The 23,715-nt window shown below is 38.8% G+C and overlaps 1 protein-coding gene and 1 pseudogene across 2 annotated transcripts in view; one reads left to right on the forward strand and one right to left on the reverse strand.

Moving 5' to 3' along the window:
- The first annotated feature begins 782 nt into the window (after positions 1 to 782).
- Positions 783 to 23,715, forward strand: part of Malrd1 (MAM and LDL receptor class A domain containing 1) — a 725,534-nt gene continuing 702,601 nt past the window's right edge. The window contains exon 1 of one of the 2 annotated variants that reach the window (XM_087207225.1): positions 783 to 963. Coding sequence is in view for 1 of the 2 variants with exons in the window: in XM_087207223.1 (XP_087063349.1) it covers positions 5,411 to 5,465 (55 nt within the window). In the remaining variant the exon portion in view is untranslated. Of the gene's footprint in view, positions 964 to 5,194; positions 5,466 to 23,715 lie in introns of those variants that run through there. The other variant, XM_087207223.1, reaches the window with a different exon arrangement.
- On the reverse strand, positions 14,532 to 21,640 carry LOC101708025 (E3 ubiquitin-protein ligase RBBP6 pseudogene; annotated as a pseudogene).

A 23,715-nucleotide genomic window follows, 5' to 3' on the forward strand; every position in this document is an offset into this window, starting at 1 on the left:
CAAAGAGTGAATCACATAAAAACAGAAAATCCAAAGTTAATAAGGAGTTAGCTAACATTTTCATAAGAACCAGCCATGGAGGGTAAAATGTAAACTGAAAGTCACCATTAATACTGCTTTTAACTCTGTCATTTACAACTCTAAGTCAGCCTTTGCCCCAGAATGATCTTCTCTGGGTTGTGGTTAGTGCTGTAGATGATTAGGCCAAAGTTCAGACACGAGTAACAAAGATAAAGTAACAGCAATTTGAACTTTGATAGGCTACTGCTTCTCCATGACAGAAATTTAGTTTCACTAAGTGGTAAATGAAATCACATCAAGCAAAAAGCTCATGTATCAGACGGAGGAAGAAAGTGAAGGACCCTTGTTAGCAAGACAGACTCCATATTGCTGCTTGACCCACCTGCCTGCCCTTTAGATGAACTCAGAAGGAGGAAGCTTAGAAACCTCCTCCCCTTAGAGAGTCTCTTAGAAACAACAATTAATCAACTATTGTCTTACAAATGTCCTAACAGCAGGACGTTCTGCTTCCGTAACTTTTGCTTGCTTTACTACTTCTATCCCATAGGGGGGCCTAGAAACTGTTGGCCTCAAAGGTGTATAAAACATGTTTGTCAACCATGTCAAGGCTTGAGTCTGATGCTCGGCTCGGGTCCCAGCTGGTAATAAACTCCTGTGTGGATTTAATATCGGTCTCTGGTTGGTTCTCTCTCGCTGGGTGTAACATTCTTGGAGGCCCCAGCGAGATAGCCAGCTGCTCTGGAGCTTATTATCTTGGAGCCTTTGTTTCTTTTTAGGAGAGCCCAGGATCGGACATCGGCGGTGTTTGGCCCCTCTAGACAATGGTCTGTGGAAGGAGAGGTCCACCCTGACGGTATTCCGGGGCTCCGGGTAGGCCAGTCCCAGTCGGGCCCTATCGCCGATCAACCGACCCACAGGAGTTTATCGGGGAAGCCTCTAGAGGTAAGAATTGAATGATTCTTAGTGCACTGTGGGTAGGTGGGAGGAAGCTAGATGTGGCGCAGGTTCCTCCCACCTAGAGCCTCTTCGAGATGGTGAGCAGCCTCAACTGGGGTGGAGTCCTCAGAAGAGCGACTCCCTGGGTGGGGTCCAAATCTATTCTTCCCCAGAGGTTTATGTGCCCAAAGTCTGTTTTTGTCTGTTTATTGTTGTCTGTCTGTCTGCTTGCTTTGTGTGCCTTTTGCATTTTCACAGGCTGAAATTATGGGTTCCTCACAGTCCACAGAAGGAACTCTACTTGATTATGTTTTGAATAACTTCAAAAAATTTATTCCACAGACAGAGAAGATGAATATGGCATGAAATTTTCCAAAGGCAAATTGCGAACTCTGTGTCAATCAAAACGGCCAAGTTTCAGAGTTAGTTGGGCCCCGGTGGGAATTTATTCTGTGCACATTGCTCGCAAGGTTTGAAATGTGGTCACGGGAGTTGGGGCCTCACAGGTCCCAATTGACCTGTGGCACTCAATCGGGACAGGACTATGGTCCATCAGCCCCATCTTCCTCCTCCCTTTTTTCTTTAAAACTGACAGAGCCCAGGGGAGGATTGATTTATGTCCCTTTTACAACTAGTGATCTTTACAATTGGAAATATCAAAATCCCCCCTTCTCTGAAAAACCTCAGGCATTAAGCTCTTCTTGAGTCTGTTTTTCATATCCATCAGCCAACCTGGGATGATTGCCAGCAGCTTTTACAGATCCTGTTCATCACTGAGGAACGGGACTGCATTTATCAACAGGCAGTCAAAGAGGCCCTGGGGCCAAATCCTGGCGTCCTGGAACTCTGGGACATTCAGCCAAGGCTGAAACAGTAGTTCCGTAGCAATACCCTGAATGGGACCCCAATGATGTTGATGATGGTAAGAGGAGGCTGGGGACCTACTGCCAGCACTTATTAGGGGGACTCCAGACAGCAGCCAGAAAGCCCACTAATTTGAGTAAGGTAAGTGAGGTTTGCCAGGGAAAAAACGGAGTCTCCAGTTGCATTTTTGGAGAGTCTCTTGGAAGCCTATTGACCCAGAGGTGCCCAAAAATGCAGCAGCTTTAAATCTGGCCTTTGTTTCCCAGTCAGCCCCCGCATTAAAAAAATTTCAGAAATTAGAGGGATTCGAGGGAAAGAATAAGACTGAACTCCTGAGCATAGCCCAGAAAGTTTATGATAACTGTGATGCCCCCCTGAGGAAGTCCTAGCCAAGAAACTGGGGAAAGTCACTATTGCTGCACTCCAGACACAAGAGACAGTCCCTCTGGACAGAAAAAGAGAAAGCTGCCTTTTTGGCTTTAAAGAAAGCCTTAGTGTCAGCACCAGCCCTGGTCCTACCTGATGTCACTAAGTCCTTTTGGTTGTCTGTGGCTGAACAAGGGGGCATAGCCAAAGGATTGCTAGCTCAGGCATTGAAACAGACCTGTGGCCTACTGTCTAAAAGACTTGATCCTGTGGCAAATGGATGGTCTACCTGTTTGAGGGCAGTTGTAGCCACCACCCTCCTGGTCAAGGAGGCAGATAAGCTCAGCCTGGGAATTTAGGAATGGAAACTACTGGATATCCTGTGGCATCCTTGGAAGCAATCTCTTGCTTAAAAGATCATTCTGTCATGAAATTTGCTGGGCATTCACCAGCTTTTAAGGATATGCTGCTTTTTACAGGCTTGTGTGCAGAGGTGAAGATTAGCTATATTGTAGCTGTTCTAATCTGAGGATGATGCCTAGGTCGGTCTTGGAAAGACTACTAACTCAGCAAAGGAAGTCTCTTAGAAACAGCTCAAACAGTGAATTCAGTGGTGCTAATTCTTCATAAAGAAGATTCCGTAGATTTAGAAGTCTTTTTATGATGGAATGTGATAAATTTATATACCTATAGATCTATGTATTCTTAGAGTAAACAATAAATAAAATTGAGAAAGAATATATAAAATAATTTGGGTCAGCTTCTCATTTTAGAGACAGGAAATTAAGTTCATTTGGAATAAAATGAGAAACTTTTGAAATTTAACTTGTTCCCTTGACTTTTTAAAATTTAAATTTAAAATTATTATTTTGTGGTGCTAGGTATTGAACCTAGGGACTCATGCATGCTAGGCAAGTGCCTTAGCACTGAAATATCAAGCCTTTTAAAATTTTTATTTCGAGACAATCTCACTAAATTGTCTATGCTGGCCTTAAACTTGGTAATCCTACTGCTTCAGCTTCCCAAGTAGGTAGGATAACAGGCATAATTTTAAATTTCATTTTTTAAAAATTCAAAGACATAGCTGCACATAATTTAAAATACTGAGTGGCACTAAAGAGATAATTTTAAAATTTCCCAACTCTCTGATAATATGGCAAATATGATAATATTAATTACAAAATTTTTGGCTAATCAACTACATTGTATTTTTTGATAATGTTTGTTTTGTTGTACAGTTGTCTTTCTCTTTGAGGATTTTTGCCTTCCTCCACTCCTTTTGGCTTACATTTTTCTGACAGAACTGCAAAAGGCTTCTTTGTATCATTGAAAACACCAGGTCCGACTAAGATAGGAGATTAGGGTGTGGAAAAGTTGGCTGGGGTAGTAGGTGTGACTTATTAATTACAAGATCCCAGGACACATGTGCAGAACAGTTCTCAAAGCCCTGCATGTGGGCTGGTAGCTTAGCAGGGCTGCACCTGCCTGGCAAGTGCAAGGTCCTGAGTTTGATTCCCCTTACCAAAACATGGACTTCTCCCGAGAACTTGAGCAGGTTTTCATTTCCTGGTCACCAGTTGCAATCCTATCTTCTATATCTGAGAGTCTAGCCTCACACTCCCTCATTCTGCTGCGTAAACTTTCAATGGAGTTTTTAATCTCCTTGAAATCTGTTTGCATCTGTTTTATGGATTCCATTTGTTTCCTATCTTGGGATTCCGTCATGTTCCTCAGTTCCTCTATTTTTTTAATCTGTGTCCTCTATAGATTTATTAATCATGTCTTGTACTATGGTCACAATTTCTGCTGTTATCTGAGAAATTATTTCTGATTTCATTCTTTCCAGATCCTCTTTTATTGCCAGTTCAGGGACTCCAGGTGGTTGAGTATCAGATCCATCTCATTGCCCTTTGGGGTTTCCTTAGATGATCTGGAAGTCTGATTTTAGGACTTATTTATGTGTCTTCTCATTTCAACAGATGAAGCCTGCTGTGCCTTTGTTGAGGTGACTTTTTGCTCACCCCGTGGTCCTGAATTCTCAGCAAGCCACCAAGCAGCCTTTACTCTTGCTGCTCACCAGTATACCAATTCCTGGGTTCAGAGTGGTGGCCTTCTGGATCCCTGAGCTGGCCTGTTGTCCGGGCAGGCTTCTGGCTGGGGCCTGTGCACACTTGGGATGGTATCTAGGTGTGCCTATCGCTGGGATCCCTATGTAGCTGTTGTCTGGGAGGGCCTTTGGCTGGGGTCTGTGCACCCTGTTACACCCAGCGAGAAAGAACCAATCAGAGACCGATATTAAATCCACACAGGAGTTTATTACCAGCTGGGACCCGAGCCGAGCATCAGACTCGAGCCTTGACATGGTTGACAAACATGTTTTATACACCTTTGAGGCCAACAGTTTCTAGGCCCCTCTATGGGATAGAAGTAGTAAAGCAAGCAAAAGTTACGGAAGCAGAACGTCCTGCTGTTAGAACATTTGTAAAACAATAGTTGATTAACTGTTATTTCTAAGGAGACTTTCTAAGGGGAGGTTTTTAAGCTTCCTCCTTTTGAGTTCATCTAAAGGGCAGGCAGGTGAGTCAAGCAGCAATATGGAGTCTGTCTTGCTAACTAGGGTCCTTCACACCCCAGTTCCTGTTGTCTGCACTGGCTTTGGCTAGGGTCTCCTCACACTTATCAATGGTATGGGGCAAACCTCTGGGTATTGCTCCTGTGCCTGTACACTTTTCTCCAGGCGGGTCCCGGCTGTGGCCGATGGCATGGCGGGCCTCTGGCTGAAGCCGTGCACCCGTGCTGCCCCTTCCCGGGCAGGCCTCTGGGATGGGGGGGACCCCAGGCCAGGATCCGGTCTGGGCCGCACAGCTGCTCCCCGGGATCTGCACGCACTCAAAGAGGGAATGGCGGGCCCCTGTTGAGCAGTTTTCAATAGGATGACCTACACCTGACCTCCGCCTGAGGCATGCGCGGGATGCCAGCGCCGCCTCTCTGGTCCCGGATGTAGAAGTTCTCCAGGTAGTATAAAGGATACACTGACGCCCAGAAGGACTTGCTCTCCTGACTTTCCTCATGGTATTCTGCTTCCTCTAGGATGTTCTTTTATCTTACCTTTTCTTCGGCCCCAAACTCGATCTGCAGAGCCTTTTTCTCCTTCATTCTTCACCTTTACTTTTTCAAGTAAACTTTGGCACTGCTTTTTGCCTGCTTCAATTCTTTACTCCAGATGAGAAGAACCTGGAATCCAACTCCAGAGGGAGAGGCGAGCAACCCAGAACCCGGTAAGGTTTATCAGCGAGTCACTTTTAGAAGCAACTACTTCTTTTTTTCTTTCTCGGTACTGGGGATCGAACTCAGGACCTTGCACCTGCCAGGCAGACGCAGCACCACTGAGGTAAATCCCGAGCCCCAGAAAGAGCTACTTGATAACAGTACTCACTCTCAGTTCCCCCTTGGAGATATAAAGATCTGACCTAATTAGAGTGGATACTTCTCCTTGCCACAAATTGTTGGTCTCCTGGTGTGCTTTTCCTTTAAAATAGCCTATTCTTATTTCCTGATTTTCTCATTTGAACAAAAATGTACACGACTCTGAATTTGTTCTGTTCATTGAAGTTTTCCTTTCTTTTGATTTCTACTTTCCTGTTTTACATTTTCCTTAAATATTTATTGTTCATGTTGTTATTTTCAAACCAAGGAGATTATTAATCTGATTGGATATTTTATGTGCATGGATGTTGTTAATCATATCAAGGCCTTAGGATTGTGTTCTGGTCATTTTCTAGGAGCATCCTCGGAATATTAGTGTGGAGGTTGGTTTAATGTGTAATCTTGGTTCAGTTTCAATCCCATTTTGTAACTGGAATTAAAGGATTAGAGTCTACAATCAGTTGCCTTTCAATAAAGGAGAATATCTCAGAATAATCGGGTTGGGCCTGACTGAGTTGAAAGAGTTTAAGAGGAGAGCTGAGGCATATTTCTGAATACAAATAGTTCAGCTTCGGTTTGTGCTCAGTAATTCCAGCCTGCCCTATCTAATGGCCTGTTTTACAGAATTTGGATTTGCCTACTCCTGAACCATAACTATATAAGCCAACTACAATTTTTGTTTAAAATACGATATTTTAAAATTTAAACACTGCTTTCAGTTATTCCTGATTAAGTCCCGAGAGCACCTGATTCTCCATTGCCTGAGGGTAATTATCCCGTGTCTTCAGCTCTTGCTTTGTCCTGGGTTGTGAAGAAGCTGACTTTCTTTCCACCTAGCTCTTTCCTAAGTGGTAGGGTTTCAGCTTCTACTGCTTGCTGATTCAGTGACTGCCTGTCCACCCTCTTTCCAGCTCTGATATTTTGTTGCTGTGCCTCATCTGTTGTGCATTTGTCAGGTATTTTTGTTTAAAGTCCTTCTTTAAGAAACTTCTTGTTAGCTTGGATTTGGTTTGGGGCAGAGATGAACACCTCGATTCTGTTTAACTGAGACTTCCCACCCCCTTATTCAAAAGTAATTTTGTGATCTTTGCATGTACAGTGGACCCTCCAGTTACGACCGGCCTGATATGCGAATAACTTGGGTTAATTAGGTCACTGGAAGCTTCATCTGGTTCTTGTTATCTGTAGTGTGTACCCAGGTAAACATCCACATCTCAGCTGTACTGACTTAACAACCAACATGAGTTACAACCAGCCCTTGGGAACCGATCGAGTTCATAAGTCAAGGGATTATTGTAGTTTTCCAAAGACCGAATGTACTATGTCCTTAGGAAGCAATTTCAGTCTCAAATCCTTCAGTAAGTAGTTATTGACTGAGTTTATGATTAGTAGGGGACTGGCAGTCCAGCCACAGTAACTGAATGTTTTATTTAAACTTGTGCACTCCTATCATTCACTGCGATGTTAAAAATGACTGCAGGAGCTCTTGGGGTCTCCTCCCTTCAAGCCTAGATAGGAATCCAGATAAGAACAATGATCTTTTCTTTGTTTTACTTCTAAACTAAAGCCTTAAAAATAAGCTATGTTAACATATATGCCCCAAATAAATAACATATTTTCTGTGCTGTTATTATTTTAATGTATATAGTAATTCTTTTCAGAATTTTATAACTGTACCTTTATGGGCAGTAGATTAAAATGAGATCCAAATTATTATTTTTGTGTGTGTAGGCATTTAAAAATGTTATTGATACTTTTTTTTTGTGATACCAGGGATCGAACTCAGGACCTTGTGCTTGCCGGGGAGGCACAGTGCCACTGAGCTACATCCTAGGTCCTTTTTTTTTTTTTTTTTTTTTTAACATTTTTGAGATATATATATATATGTATATATATATATATGTGTGTATATATATATATATATATATATATATATATATAGACAGACAACATTCATCATAGGGAATGTGGACCTGTACATGATATATCTTGCTTCTTTTTTTCCCATTCCCCTCCTCTCGATTCTACCCCATCTTCCCTTATTTACAAGGGCTTTCTTTCCATTTGATCTTTCTTTTGTCATTTTTTTCCTGCTTTCCTTTCTCTCTCCCCCCTTCCTTGTTCTTGTTCTCATTTTAACATTCTCTTACCATTTCCCAGTATCTACTATACATTTTGGTCCTTATTTACATTTTCAGTTTCTCACCCCAGAGAAACAATATGGTATTTAAACATGTGTGTCCGATTTATTTCACTTAAGAGCATGAGATCTAAATTATTTACTGTAAAATTACTTCTGATTTAAACATGTCTCTGTATTGGCAAGTTAGTATGTTTTTCTTGAACTGATAATAAAACTGATTCAAAAAGTGCTTTGACCTTAGCTGTTATATTGCTTTTTATCATATATAGTCAAACAACATGGTGAATGCTTAATTTAAAAACAAAATATAGGGCTGGGGATTTAGCTCAGTGGTTTCACCGCCTGCTGCTCAAGCGCCAAGGACCCAAGTTTGATCCCTGGTATCAAAAAGAAAAACAAAACCCAAAATATAACAACATAGTACAGTAAAAGATACCTTGCCATTAATCCCTCTCACAATACTTCCCCTCACTTCAAATACTAAATTTAAATACTCTAGTTTTTGATCAGCCCTTGTAAATGGTAATTAAACATTATTTCTCTCAGCTCTCTTGAAATAAAGGACAGTATGGTGATAATCTCCCTCATTTGTTTTTATACGAGCCAGTTAAGATCGAGAGAAGGAAATGGACCTTTAATAGTCATATTTATAATGGAGAATGAGTTATCATTAGGCTCAGACTCCAGATTTGTCAATCTTATATCTCATAATATTTCCAAAAAACAATCTTGCCCGCAAAAATCAACCATTCAGAATCCATTGTAAATATCCATTCATCTTTAGCAGTCTACAGGTCAATGTAGTAAACTTAGTTGGCAAAAGTATTACAGACAGTAAGATAAATGTCACTAAAATGATAGTTACTTTTTCTTATTTGCATTTGGACCCTGATAGCTTTCTTAAGTTTTGGTCACTTCATAGCTGAACTTTTTATATTTTGATAGAAGTTCAGAAGATTTGGAATGAATTAGTTACCTAGCAGAATATTAAGTTTTAAATAAAGGGTTCAGATTTGGTTTTAGTTAGAAGAGACCAGAATTTATATGTGAGCGATAGCTTGCTTTTGTAATAACATTCAAGGTAATATATTGATTGACAGCAAAGTCAATTTACACTGAAATCAATGTATGTGTGTTCCATTGCTGCATAACAAGCCATCCTAAAACTTAGTAACTTGTAGCACCAACACTTTTATCACATCTTAAGTATCCTATAGATCTGAAAATAATGTAGAATTCAAGTAGGTCGTTCTGTGATTCATACAGTTAGCTGAGTCTCTAAGTGGTATTCAGCTTATGGGTAGACTGGACTGAAGTATCTAAGTTGACTTCCTCCAATATCTGGAGTCTAGGCAAGGATTGCTGAGAGAGTGGAGTCAGCCTGTGTGTACACATGGCCTCTCCAGCAGAAGGATTCTGTATATTCCAAATTCTTACATGGTGGCTTACTTCCTCCTGGGGCTATCCCAAGAGAACTATTCAGAAGCAATGTGGCTTGGCCTTACTTAGTCTCAGAACTGAAGTCTCAATTCACATACAAATTGGAAGGGCACTGAAATACCATGTTGAAGAGAATGTGGGATGTGGAATACACTTGTGGTCAGTGTGGAAAAGAATAATTTACCACAATGAGCTCAGAGATATCTGTGTTGTGGTTTGGATTTGAAATATTCTCCAAAACTCATATGCTAAAGGCTTGCCTGCCAGCTAATGGGCTTTTAGGGAAGTGATTGGATCATGAGGGTCCTGACTTTGTCAGGTGGCTGGATCTATTGATGGTGTTATTTTGATGGCTTTATTGAGAACTGGTGGAAACAGAAGGTGCTGCCTAATTGAAGGTAGTGGATCGTGGGGCAAGGCCATGGAGGCTGTATCTGCTTCTGGACCTCTTCTCTCTGGGTCTTGCTTTTTCCCTTTCTCTCTGCTTCCTGGATGCCGTAGGGTGACATGTTCCACCATGTTCCTCCATGATGTTTGGCATAATGCAGTGGATCCAGCCAACCATGATGGAAACCACTCAAACTGCGAGCCAAAATGTATCTTTTCTCATCTAGTAAGTTGTTTTTTTTTTAGGTATTTGGTCACAGTGATGAAAAGCTGTAATAGTTCAGTTTTATTTAACTTATAAGCTTCCTGACTCTGGATACTTTAATCTTTATTTTAAATTTCATCTGAAAACTGGGGATAATAACAAAAATATTTTAGAGATTGAATAGGAAGTAAACTGGAAATGTCTAGTGGAGAGCTGGTATGTAACAGTGCTTAAAAATCATAGCTAATAGGGGCCAGGGATTTAGCTCAGTGGTTCTGCCACCTGCCTCGTAAGTGTAAGGTCTCGAGTTTGATCCCCCGTACAAAAAAAAATCGTAGCTAATATTAGCTATTGGCATAGGAAAATAGAAAGCTCAGAAACTTTTCCTGAAGGAAGAGACTGTAAGTTGGATAATTATCATAAGAGTGGACTGAATTAAATCTAATTTTTTGGTTTTTTACTTCAAAGTTTAGAAATTGATACTTCAGATACATGTTTTTTTTTTTTTTTTTTTGGTACCGGGGATCGAACTTGGGCTTGGGTCCTTGCACTTGCAAGGCAGGAGGCAGAACCACTGAGCTAACTCCCCAGCCCTAGATACATCTTTATTCACTACCACCAACTTTATCAGTGTTGACTGCCAGGTGCTTTTCTAAATGTTATGCATCTATTATATTAATTCTCACAGTATCCCTATGATATAGCTACTGTTATATTTCTAATTTTATGATTGAAGGAACAGAGGCAAAGTCTGGTGATATAATGTACCCAAGGTGGTTTGTAAGCAGGTGGGGGAACAATGACTTGTACTTAGGTTCCAGATCCCAAGTTATTAATCAGCAATTTTTATCCTTCTGTAAAGAGTTGACTTTCGGAAATACATGATGAGATCATAATGTCTTAGAGAGTGGAAGAATCATTGGCCGTATCAGTTAAATAATTAAGACTTGTGCATAAAAAATGATCATTACAGAATGTGTGCATTTTGCTAATTCTTAAATAAACCCTGCCCTTCACATAGTTTACATTTAGCATAGACTTGGGGTGTAGAGCAATTACTACAGCAAAGTTTTCTAGTGTAGATAAAATGGGTTTTCTGTATACCAAATATGTTTTCAACATATTAGTAAATCCTATTTCTGTTTAGGTTTTCTTATAACTTTTTCCATTTCCCATATTTCTGGAGTACCTGGAGCTATGCCTCTCCATTTGAGAAGGGAAAGTAGAATTCTGTAGGTGTGGAGAAGAGACTACAAGTATCATTTGAGTGAACCATAATCAGTATGACAGCTTGAGTTTTTTAAATTAATGTTTTAATGTATTTGTGTTCAGAATAGATTTAGGAATCCTATAGCATTCTGAATGAAAACTTTCTCAAATTTTATTTCTTTGAAATGCTAACTAGTTTTTGAGTTGTTTAAATGAGTTCTTTCAGTTTCTTTGTAAAAGTAGAAGCTAAATAATTTTTTAAATTAAAAGGAGTATGTTATTGTATTTAAAAACCGCATCTTTTTTATCCATTCATCAGTGAATGGGCACTTGGGCTGATTCCAAGCTTTAGCTATTACAAACTGTGCTGCTATAAACCTGAGTGTGCATATATCACTGTGGTATGCTTTTAATTTTGGGGGGAAGATATCAGTAAGAGGAATAGCTGGGTCAAATGAGACCTCTAATCCTATTTTTTTGAGGAATCTGCACACTGATTTCCACAGCGGTTGCACCAGTCTACACTCCTACCAACATCACCACCAGCGTTTGTTATTGGTTGATTTCTTGATGTTAGCCATTCTTTCTGAAGTGAGATAGCCATAAAGAAGGATAAACTTAACATTTGTGGATGCCCCTTGAAGCTATACTCTTAGATGAAATAAATAGAACACACATGTGTAAATAATGCATTGTCTCTCTTGTATAACACATTGAAAGTGTAAATAGGGACCAAAATGCATAATAGGTAATGTAAAATAAGGAAGAATTGTTAAAAAGGAAGGGGGAACTAGAGAGATGGGAAGAGGAAAGGAAGGAAGGAAAAAGAAAAAAAAGGAAAAAATGGAAATGGAAACAGGGTTTTTGTAAATAAGGAGGGGAAGAGGGGTTGAAGAAAAGTGAGGGGAATGGGAAAAAAAGACTCAAGATACATCACGTACAGGTACAAACTCCCCATGATGAACGTGACCGTTAGGTATATCTAAATTGTACAAATAAAATTAAAATTTTAAAAATGAGTATGTTATTATAAATGGGTTTGGTTCTAAGCAAAAGAAAGTCATCTGTAACTGTCCTAAATAATGAGACACACTCTGGTTCATATACCTAGGAGGTGTAAAAGTTGTATGAATGAGCCTGATTTACTATAATAGCTCATTCAGTTTATCAGAAACTAGGTTTTACGTCTTTCCCATCTGTTTTTGACAGTGTCAGCTTTGAGCTTTATTCTTATTGTCCTTAATTAGTGATGCTGTCAACTATTTCAGGACAACACGTTTTCTTGTAAACACTGAGAAGAAAGAAAGATCATTTTAGAAGCCTCTCAGAAAAGTATACAAACATCTTTCTTGGATGCTACAATAAGCTTTTTCTTTCACCTTCAGAAAATCAGTCACTCACTCCTTTGTAAACTAGTAAGTACAACCTATTAACCTACAGCTCAGACATAGATTGAATCCCTTGGGCCACTGAGGGTTAAGTTACCCTGGAAGATCATAGGAAATTCAGTTCACATGAGAAAGTTGCAATGACTACTTAGAGGTGGTAGGCAGCAGCAGTGAATAGTATGCATTAACACAGCTTTTCCATCATTCCTTGTAAAGGAAAATGGGACACATTCATATGTGTCAGATGATTTGTGTTTCTGATTTTCACTGAATAAACTTGTGAATTTATCCTACCCCAGAAGTAGTCATCCAAGAAGTTATAATCTGGCTAACACACAGTCATTTTACATGGCCACTTAATTTAACTCAGTTTTGCAAATTATCATCTGACAAGTACCTTACCTCACATAACCAAACATGCCAAATCTTGGTCTGCCTCCAAATGTTATGCTCTCCATCTGTCCATCCATCCATCCAAATGTCAATATAGGCATATATCAAGAGAGGGAGACAGGAAGGAGGAAAAAGAGGAAAGTGTCTGAAGGATCAAATACTTAAAATATGTTGAGCTTTGTGTATTTCCTTTTCTTTTTTTATAAGCACGAATTCATCCTATTTGCTTGAAAATACAGTTAGGCTTCTTAACATTCAATTCATAGCTTATTAGAGTGCTAGAAAGGCAGTTAATAACATGTGACCTCAAAATAAATAATTTTAATGGTTTATTCTTGCTTTTATCTTCAATTGAATATAGCAGAGTTAATAAAATACCTGGGTTTTAGTATTATTTTCTAGTAAATATTAATAGGCATCAGAAACATAGTGCCAATTTGACCATAGCAATCCACCTAAAAGCTTGATTTTTCTTCTTCCTTATTTATCTAATTCTGAGCTAGAGATGGTCTAAAGATTTTGCTGAGATATCATTTCATTTTGAATAATTTATAATCAATTTCCTGGTTGTTCTAGGTGACCGATCATTTATTACTTGTCTGGGTGTTCTGTATTTCAAAATAGAATTTTAATGGACATTAAATCAATTAGACTGCATTTGACAATCATTACAGATTAACTGTATGTGGAGGTCTAAACTTTATTCTGATAGATGTGCATTAAAAATACAGCACTGAGAACTGCTGAGAAGCTCATTAAGATGAGGGGAAATGCTATAATGAAAAATTTCCCATTTAGTTATATAAAGCAGACTCTGATGCATCCTAGATTTTGACAAGTTCCTGGTTGTTAAGGGAATGAATGGGTTACAATCTAGCAGTTTCTTAGAAAAGCATCTGTGCAATATTTAAAATAAACGAACCTGTAATTAATATTTTCATTTCGAAATAAAATGCCTATTTCATCAGGGAGTGGTATGTAATTTTCCAATCACAATACAATAAACTTCAGTTGGTTGTTTTCCTCTTTTCAATCCTTAGTTGGTTTACAGTGCAGCCATCAGAAAGATGCCCAGGGGAAATTAACGAGGTGAGACTCAACCACAGAGTTCAGCAGCAGAGACAGAGGGAGGATAGTAGTTAAAGTGGTTGGCTAAAAATGACATTCTTGAGTGATGTGGTCATATATTTTTCAGTGTTCATGGGAACCAAAGTCAGGGTGGCTAAAGGGGGCATTTGTCTAGAGCAAGGGAATTAGGAGGTTGCCCTGTTGACTGAAAATCGATTCTTGAGTTTGCTCCAGGAATAGGGAGAGGGGAGAACACATACATCCTCAAAGTATAACGGAAAAGTCATGCCTTTTTTTTTTTTAAGTTTACTGAAATCTTTTATTGTAATCAAAATGTGGCATAACAGGGTTGTAACGAATTTAGCAAACCATTCTGTTGGTATTTTAGAACCTATAGTGGCTTTTGCTAGGCAATTAAATTCAAATGTGAAAATTTCACAGTACACTCCACCTCAACTTAGTAATGGTGGTTAAAAATAATAGGTCTCGAGGGCTGAGGATTTAGCTCAGTGGTTACAGTGCCTGCCTTGCAAGGTCCTGAGTTTGATCTCTGGTACCAAAAAAAAAAAAAAGGCCCTAGCAAAACCTCTCATATTGCATGGTCACAACTCACAATTCTGTACAGAAGTTCGTGTTATAAAGCTCTGATGTAAAAATCAAATGAGCAAGCAGCGATATTTTAAGGGCAGCACAGGGTCTTCCATGTCATTATTTTCAAGGCTTGAATCTCTTTCCATTGTAACAAAATTCAATGCAGATGACTTAGTCATTGAGTCAATTAAAAAAGTCTGTCCTTTTACACAGGGCTAGATTTCACTTTTTGGTCACCTTCTCCTTCTCCTTTATCTTTGCTCTTCTTTGACTTCTTTTGCTTGTGTTTGTGTTTTTGGCTTTTTTCCAATTCTGCTTCAGTGCCTGCATGTTTCTTGTGCTTTGTCTTTTTTTTTTTTTCTTCTTGCGGTCCTGACTTTCTACTGAGTGGGCCCTGCTGCTGTGACTTTGGGTCTGGCTTCCAGAAGGGCTGTGACTTCTACTTGGACTAACGCCAGGGCTGCTTTGGCTCTGGCTCCTGCTTATGCCGACCTGTTCAACTGCTGGTGTGTCCAGGTTCTCTTTTGCTTTCTCCACCATTTTAACTTTCAGGTCCTTGGAAATGTTTGTAGAAGTTTCCTCTTCTTTCACAGATACATTACTTTCACTGCCGCTTTCTTTATAGTCTGGTTCAAAAGTAGCTTTGTCAATTTCTCTAGTTAAGTCAGAGGAGAGTGTAGAGGAATGACTTAACTGGGGTTTAGGCTTTGGGGCATTCTTCTCGATTCGCCCAGCAATTTGTTCTTTTTCTGTCTGTGGGTCTGGTGGGTTAGGTATACAAGGCAATTTACGGTGCTTGATTCCTTACTCTTCATGCTTCTAATACATGTTTCTCACGATCCTTACAAAATTTTTTGTCTACAGATTTTGTCTCTTCAGTTGAGTGTTTAGTACCATAAGGGGACTTGTGATCATGTGGCTTTTTGTTTCTTGAGGGACTAGAACTGCTTTTTTTGGAATCTGCCATTCCTTTTTGAGGCAAATCTCTCTCCTCCTTTGGCTTATTTTTCTGTCCAGATGCAGAATCTTTATTCCAAGAAGGGAGAGTCTTCTTGTTAATTTGTTTCGTTCACCTCTCTGTTTGGAACCTGAATTTCTCTGTTGTCATAGTTTTTTGGTTTTTTTTTTTTTTTTTTTTTTTTGGTCTATACTGGGAGTGAAGTTTGTTTGAGGAACTACGAACGGGGTCATGCTTATTGGAACTTCGAGTCTCTCTGGAAGATTGAAACAGACTTTTAAAATTTCCTTGTTCATTTAAATGTTCCAAATTACTATCTTTCTCTGATTGAGTGTTTTTATTTCCTTTTTCAGGGTTTTCCTTTTCTTTCTTTTTTTTTTTTTTTGGTACCGGGGATCGAACTTGGGACCTTGCGCTTGGGAGGCAGGCAGCGGAACCACTGAGCTAAATCCCCAGCCCAGGGTTTTCCTTTTCTAATACTGAATGATCTCGATATTTGATTTTCCCCTCCAAATGTAGAGATTTTTGAGCTTTTTACCTCACATTGCATAATTTCATGGCTCACTTCCTTGGTGAGTTTCTGAATTTTTTCTGATGGCTCACTTTCTCAGTATACTTAACTGTATTTGATGACTTAGTTTCTGACCATTTAGTCTCTTTGGCTTTCTTTTTCCTCCTACACTGCCTGCCCCTTTCCTCAGCAGATACCGCATTTTCCAGGCATGGCTTCCTTCCTGGGATCTCTACTACACTGTTGGCTTCATTCCTACAGTTCTGTGTACTCACCTAATAGAAGCACATTGCCTAGCCTCCCAAACCTTCACTGAAATCTGGATTGACATTTCTGTAATTCCATAACTCTTGTATTCTGCAGGCCTGAAAAATTGTCATGTCAATGGCAACATGTGTGCCCCTTTGGACTATGACTGCAGTGGGTTTTGAGTGCCTGGATGGCTGAATATGGTGACATAAATCTCAGGGAACCAACTCCTTAGGCATTTATTCTCAGAGCCCAGAGTTTTTTCATAAATAAAAGGTTTATAAATTTACATCCTGGGTTCGCATTACTGAGATGCCCGCAAGACATCTTTCTACTTTTCTAGGTTCAAAGTATTGCATTTCTTTTTAATTTTATTAATCTCCTCAAAAACCATACTTCCTTTAGTTCTAACTTTACATATTGTTCTTTTAAGGGCAAAATTTAAGTTTTAAAAATGTTTCTGTTCTATTTTGTTGCTGTTTTTGTTTACAATTTTTACTGTAAATTCCCAGTAATTTTCAACTGGGCTCCACTTCCTTTCCATAGGAAGAGCAACTATAAATATCAGTTATTTGATCCACTGATTAGTGTAGCTCCCCTCTGTCCAATCACCTCTCCCAGAATCTTTTTTTTTCCCCTCATTAAGTTTATTGGTACATTTTAGGTATAAAATAGTTACACACATCATTAGGATCTTGTAGCATTTCATGAGTATCTTGGTTCTTATTTTTTCCCCTTCCCTTGCCCTCCCTTCACCCCCTCCACCCTTCCCTATTTGCAAAGACTTTTTCCATTTTTTTCCTTTTCTCATATTTTTCCTTTCCCCTACCCCTCCCACTACCCCTGTTTCTTTAGACCTTTACTTCCTATTACACAATATCAATTATACATTTTTAAAATTACAATATCAAGATCTAGGAGACATTACCACAGATTTTACAGTTTAAAACGATACAGAAAGTATATTACAAAAATCTGTTTTGAAATAAATTTGACAACTTCTAAGAAGTACCTTGGAAGACAAATTAATGAAACTAACTCTGGAGGATATACAAAATTTGAATAGCACCTATTAAAGTATATTCCTAGCTTGAAAAACCTACCTATATGACAACAGCAGGCTCATACACATTTTAACCGATAAGTTATATCGAACAATTAAAGCAGAAAAAAGAAGGAATACTTCTCCCCTCATTTTAGGAAATCAACATTGTACTAATCCTAAAATGGGATAAAGATAATAGAAGAAAAAATATGAACATAGATAGAAATTTGTTTAACAAAACTATTAGAAGTCAGATCTGGCAGTATTTAGAAAGTGGTTTTGTTGTAGGGATGACAGTGTTGGTTCAGCATTGGAAGATCCACCCCCAAAAGTCATCATTTTAACAGAGAAAAGGAAAAAGCCATATGATCCTGTCACTAGTTGGAGAAAAAGTATTGGACTAAATTCTACAGCTGTTCATGGTAAAAACTATCAGGAGCCTAGAAGTAGAACAGAACCTTCTCAACAGATTAAAGACATGTACTCCATACTTCCAGTGAGAATACCTTATACGAATGGAGAAGATACAATGCTTTCTCCTTAAGGTGGGGAACGAGGGCAGATATGCTTACTCTTTATCTATCCATTAAACTTTGAAACCTAGGCCCCACCAAAATAGTCTGGCAATAAAATGACACAATTAGGATAGGATTGGCAAGGTAGAAGTAAAATCTTTGTATGTAGATGAAATGATCATCTACAGAGAAAATACTAAGAAATCTCTAGGAGCCCCTAGAACTCGTATTTGAATGTAGCAGGATTAGAAAACACAAGGTATATATAAAAATTCAGGTCTGTGTATACTTGCTATAAATGAATTGGATATTGAAATTTAAAAGTTATGTAGGAGTACAAAGGACCTAGAAAAGTAAAAAGAAAAAAAAATAGTGTTGGAAGACATTTATTACCTAATTTTAAAACTTCCTCTAAAGCTGCAGTAATCAAGGCAGTGTTGGTGTAAGGAAAGACATATAGATCATTAGAATAAAACAGAGAATCTAGAAGTAGAACCACACATATATGGTCCACTGAGTTTTGAAAGATTATTTAACATTAACATTTTATAGAACATAAACTAACTCAAGAGCAGAGGAAGAGATAGTGTTTTCAGCACACGGCACTAGAACACTTTGTATCCATATATAAAAACTTAACCTCAACCCTTTATTTCCATACATAAAAATAACTTGAAGGGATCTATGAACCTAAATATGAAAGACTAAAACTATAAAAATTTAAGAAATTATAAGGGAAAATATTTATGAATTTAGGGTAGGCAAGAACTACCTAGGATACAAAAAAATTATGTATAAAAGCAAAAAATTGATAAATGAGATTGCATCAAAATTTAGAACTTTAAATGACATCATTAAAATGAAAAGTCCTTAAACAGACCATATTTACAATGCATATTACCTATGAGCAGAATATATAAAGAATTCTTACAGCTCATTCATAGACAACCCAATTAAAAAGCAGACACAAGAAGATGATAAATAGCCAGTACAGCACAAGGAAAGGTGTGCAACTGTAGAATCAGAAAAATACTAATCAGTACAATAACAAGATTGAATTATACACTCATTAGGGAGATGAAGTTAAAAGTTTTGAAAGCCTTGTCATGACTTTTTCTTTTTGTTGGAATCTCCCCCTTTCGTTTAATTTGTCACCCCTAATGGATTCATTCTGCTGGGCTTCCTGGGGTTGTGATCCTCATTGTCTTTTCCTAGGATACTGTCTAAAAATTTTGGAGTGTTGGTTTGATATTCATGAAGTTCCTGAGGTTCTCTTTATCATGAAAGTATCTTATTTCTCCATCAATTTTGAAAGATAGTTTTGCAGGGTACATCAATCTGGGTTGGAGGCTGTTTTCTTTTAGGGCTTGAAATACATAACTCCAAACTCTTCTTGCCTTGAAGGTTTGCACTGAGAAGCCTGCTGTGATTCTGATGGGCTTTCCTTTGTGATTTGTTCCTTTTCTCTTACTGCTTGTAGAATTTTGTTCTTCTGTTGGATTTCTGGAATCCTAACTATTATATGCCTATGTGTAGATTTTTTTTTGATCAAGGCTATTTGGAGTCCTATATGCCTCACTTATCTGTATGTCAAATTCTTTTCTCCTGCTTGGGAAGTTTTCTGCCATCACTTCTGTGAAGAGTTTTTTTATGTCATCTGCACTCTCTCCTCTTCCTTGACTCCAGTCAGTCTTGTGTTATTCTTCTTTGCATCATCTAGCAGCTGCTGGATTGATTTCTCACATTCCCTTAAAATTTTAAAGCAATTTTTCTTTTCCTGGTCACTAATTGCAATCTTATCTTCTATATGTGAAATTCTGTCCTCACATTGGTTCATTCTGCTGCGCAGACTTTCGATGAAATTTTTAATCTCCTGGAAATCTGTTTGCATCTGTTTTATGAATTCCATTTGTTTCCTATGTTGAGATTCCATCATGTTCCTAGGATCCTCTATTTTTTTAATCTATGTCCTCTCTAGATTTATTAATCATGTCTTGCACTATGAGCACAATCTTTGCTCTTATCTGAGTAATTATTTCTGATTTCATTTTTCCCAGATCCTCTTTTGTTGCCAGTTCAGAGAGTCCAGGTGGTTGAGTATCAGAGTGTTCCATCTCATTTCCTTTGGGGTTGCTGTAGGTGATCCAGAGGTCTGTTTTGAGGCTTGTGTGCGTGTCTTGTCATTTTCATGGGGAGTGGGGTGGGGCGTGCTGCTGGCACCCATGTGACTCACCTCTGCCCTAGAAGTGTTGGAATGGTGGCAGGGAGCTTCCTCCTGGGCTCTGGGATCGGCTCCCTCTTTGGCTTTTTTAAGTGGAAGTTCAGGCAGAGATTTTTCACATTCTCCATCTAGTTTTTCTGGGGGTCCCTTAGCAGGTTTTATAACATTGTCTTTTTTGGCCACAGCATATCCATCATTTTTTCCGTTTGGTCGTGTTGCCTTTTGTTTTTGATTTATCCTTTTCCCTCTTGTCTTTTTCAGACACTGATTTAAAAGTGATAGATTCTGCATTCATTGGTTCATCTCTGACAGGTGTATCATCACCTCTGGTTGGGAGAACAAACAGTGAGTCTGTCTTAAATTCTTCAACACCTGTAGGTTCTCTTGATTTCCTAGCAGTCTGTAATAACTCTGGGTTCAGATAACCTTCACCCACCTCACCTTTTCTTCTTTTTCTGTTTCTTATCCTTATTTCCTTTACCATCTCCAGGAACACTTTCACTGTCCTTCTCTTTTGACTTTGTACTACCATTCTGATTATGACTTTCTCTTGAAAGCATCTCTGGATAATTGCCACCTATATTTCAACTTCTGTGACTTTGTCCAACATAATCTTCTCTGCAGCCTCTTGTGAAGGGTGAATTCCTGACATTAACTGGTAAAAACCTCTCTGGAGAAAAGTTCTCTCCATCTAGGCTGTGCCCCAGCAGCATACCCTTTATAATATTTCTCATACTACTCTGTATTTTCTCTCCCATTCTCGATAATGCTCTTTTTCAAATGGATCTCTAAAATCCACAATCCTCCCATAATATATGCTTTCAAGTCATAAGGTGGTGGAACTTCTCTGTATCTATTAAAATAGTCACATTTGGTTTCTCCTTGAGGGACATTACGTTTGTTGGGAGATTGTCCTCTAAATGGTTGAGGGGATCTTGATCATGAATGATAGCGTCTATATGGGGGTGACCTTGACCTAGATCGATGGTATCAGTGGGAACTAGATGGAGAATGGTAATTGCGACTCTTGCCTCTGCCTCTTCTGGAGTATGGAGATTGATCGTGAATAGGAATGAGGATGTGAGCGGCTGAATGATCAGGAGTAAGAATGTGAATGTGTTGAACCAGATCTTGATTTAGAGTAAGTATATGAACTTCTTGAATTTGATGACCCACTATAGGGAGATTTAGGCTCTTCTTTTGGTCAGTACTGTTCTTGATAGAATTCCTCCCTGGTTAAAGGTGGTGCTTGTGTTGGGGTGGTATTTGAGTGCTGTTTGCACTCCTGATGATACCCAAGGTGTTGCTAAATTGGCAGGAGCTGGAGGAAACCCTGGAGGAGGGATGCTATACTCAGCAAGTGGTGACTGGCCAGGAGGAAATTGAGGAGAAAACTCGGGGGAACACCTAGAGGGAGAGGAAGTGATGGGGTGGTGGATACAAAGGAGGTGGTAGAACAGGTACAAAGACTAGAGTTGCTGGTAGCGATGGGTCTTGAGTCCTCTTTGATCTTTCACTGTGGTGTTGCCCATGGTTTATACTTCTGTAGCAACTTCTCTCCCCTTTTCTAATTTGCTGTGGTGAAGCAACCAGATATCCAAGCTGGTCAACCACTGCCTGGATGAGCAGCCTTTATTCTTACTGGATCAGTTGTCCATGTAATAATGACTGTCCAAGCAAAGGTGGAGTTGCAAAAAAAGTCATACTTTTGATGCAGCAGAACTGAATTTTAATGCCAGTTGCACCTCTACATAGTTCCAGAGTGTATGGGTAAATTATCTCACCAGTTTGACTCAGCTTCATCACTGGGGAGTAGGGAGAATGATCTCAAATGAGTTAACACGTATAAAATTGTTTGGCGCTATATCTACCACTTGGTCAGGACTTGAGTGCTTGAGTCTTTGCAGGCTTTCTCCTGTATTCACTCTTTCTCTATGCCCCTGAAACAGAGGTGAAGGGTCTTTGAGATTGATGTAACCATGCATGGTTTGGATGAATACTGTCACACTGGGGGAACTCTCTGAAATCCATAGTGAAGCATAGAAGCTCTCTCATTTGTTATACATTAGGAGACAAACTTCCCATATGACACAGTAGTTTTGAGGATTAGATAAATTATTAAACACAAAACCCTAATAAAAGGAAGAAGTACTGTGAAATGAGAGACATCTGAATATCACTAGTTCTTGAGTTGTGGGAAAACCCACTGCTTTTTCTGACTTCTGGTTTCCCCTTCTTGAAGTTGTGTAAGATGAGGTGTATAAATTTGTGTAGCACAGAGCGTGGCACATAATGGACACTACCAAGTTCCTTGGATCTCTGTTAGTTATAATAAATAAGGAAAAACTGGTCAAACTCTGTCAAATATTAATCCAGTCACTGTTAGCTGAAAGAATTAGAGATGTGCAGGTCTTGATCTGTCCTTGAGCTACAGCTGTCATTGCTAATTATATAACAGCTCAGTTAGCCTGGTGGTAAGTTATTGGCTTCCCAATTTGTATATTTGGGAAAAAGACTTCCAATCATTTCAAAGAATCTGCCTGAATTTTAATTTATCCTGAAAATGTCTCAAGCACTTAAATGACCTTGGGTTTAAATTTTTATTCAAAATATTTGGTGTAATCTCCCTCTCTTTGAAAAAGTTTTATATGGTATATAATGAATCATTCTGACAGTCAGAATACACAGTGGCAATTGTATTACATGTTCCATCAGTCAGGACGGCAAAAAGAGTTTATTGCAGGACTTAAAAAGTCTAATGCTAGACATAACCATTAAATCAGTTTCAAACGTTTTAAATTCAGAATGTTATGAAATATGATTGACCATGCTTAAAAAACTTAGCTGCTGCCAATGACTAACATATAAATTTAGCAGTGGGGACCAAGTTTGGGGATTATAGATAAAGTAGTTAAAATATGAATACAGAAAGGGTATTAGCAATGGCTGTGAAATTAGCTTTGGTCACGATGTGAGCTATTGAGGGATAGGTGTCTTCTTGAGCCCATAGCCAGGCTTAAAACCTTCCTCTGTTCTCAATAGGTAAAATTTCAATATCTTTCATGAATAATTAGCTTTAGGAGGTTGAAGGTGTGACAAAGACCACACAAATGCTTCAGACTTTTCATCATGTTCTTAAATTTACTGTTTGAAGTTTGAGTGTTAGACTACACTTAAATTGAAATAGATTCTCAATGGTGTCCTAATAGAATCAGCTTTTCAGAGTCAGAGTTTAAGGGGATCAAATAATAAGATTTTATTATCCACCTGTTCCTGTTCATTAAGCTACAGAGCAGTGATTCTTGAACTGTAGGTTTATCAGCGTCTCTCAGAAACAAGGCTAGAGCTGGGAGTATGTAGTTAGTTCAGTTAAGTTTCCAGGTGAGGCTAATGTAGCTCATATGGAGATTGCACTTTGAGAACTACTGTCACAGAGGAGGTGCTTCAGGTGGGATCCATTATATTTACATCTTGGGGCACCTGACTCAAGTGCTTCAAGCATAGTTGTGGACTCTCTCAGATTGAAAATCCAGAGGCCTGGAGTTAGTTCAGTGACACATGATTCATGAAGAAACCACACTCTTTCCATGCTTTTGTAACATCCATGTTGCCAGCTTGAGTCCTGTTGTTGGATTTAATTCCCACATATCACTGAATGACTGCCGCACTTCCTAGAGTTAAGTAGCAACACAGCTGATTCAGAAGCAGAAAAGTGGAGAGACCAGATATTTTTTTAAGCCTCTACTCTGAGGATACCTTTATCCCAAAAAAGTAGAAGA

The sequence above is a fragment of the Heterocephalus glaber genome, unplaced genomic scaffold (genome assembly GCF_053883595.1).
Source record: "Heterocephalus glaber isolate CG9 unplaced genomic scaffold, H.glaber_assembly_v1.0 deba00000768, whole genome shotgun sequence".
NCBI classification, from domain to species: domain Eukaryota; kingdom Metazoa; phylum Chordata; class Mammalia; order Rodentia; family Bathyergidae; genus Heterocephalus; species Heterocephalus glaber.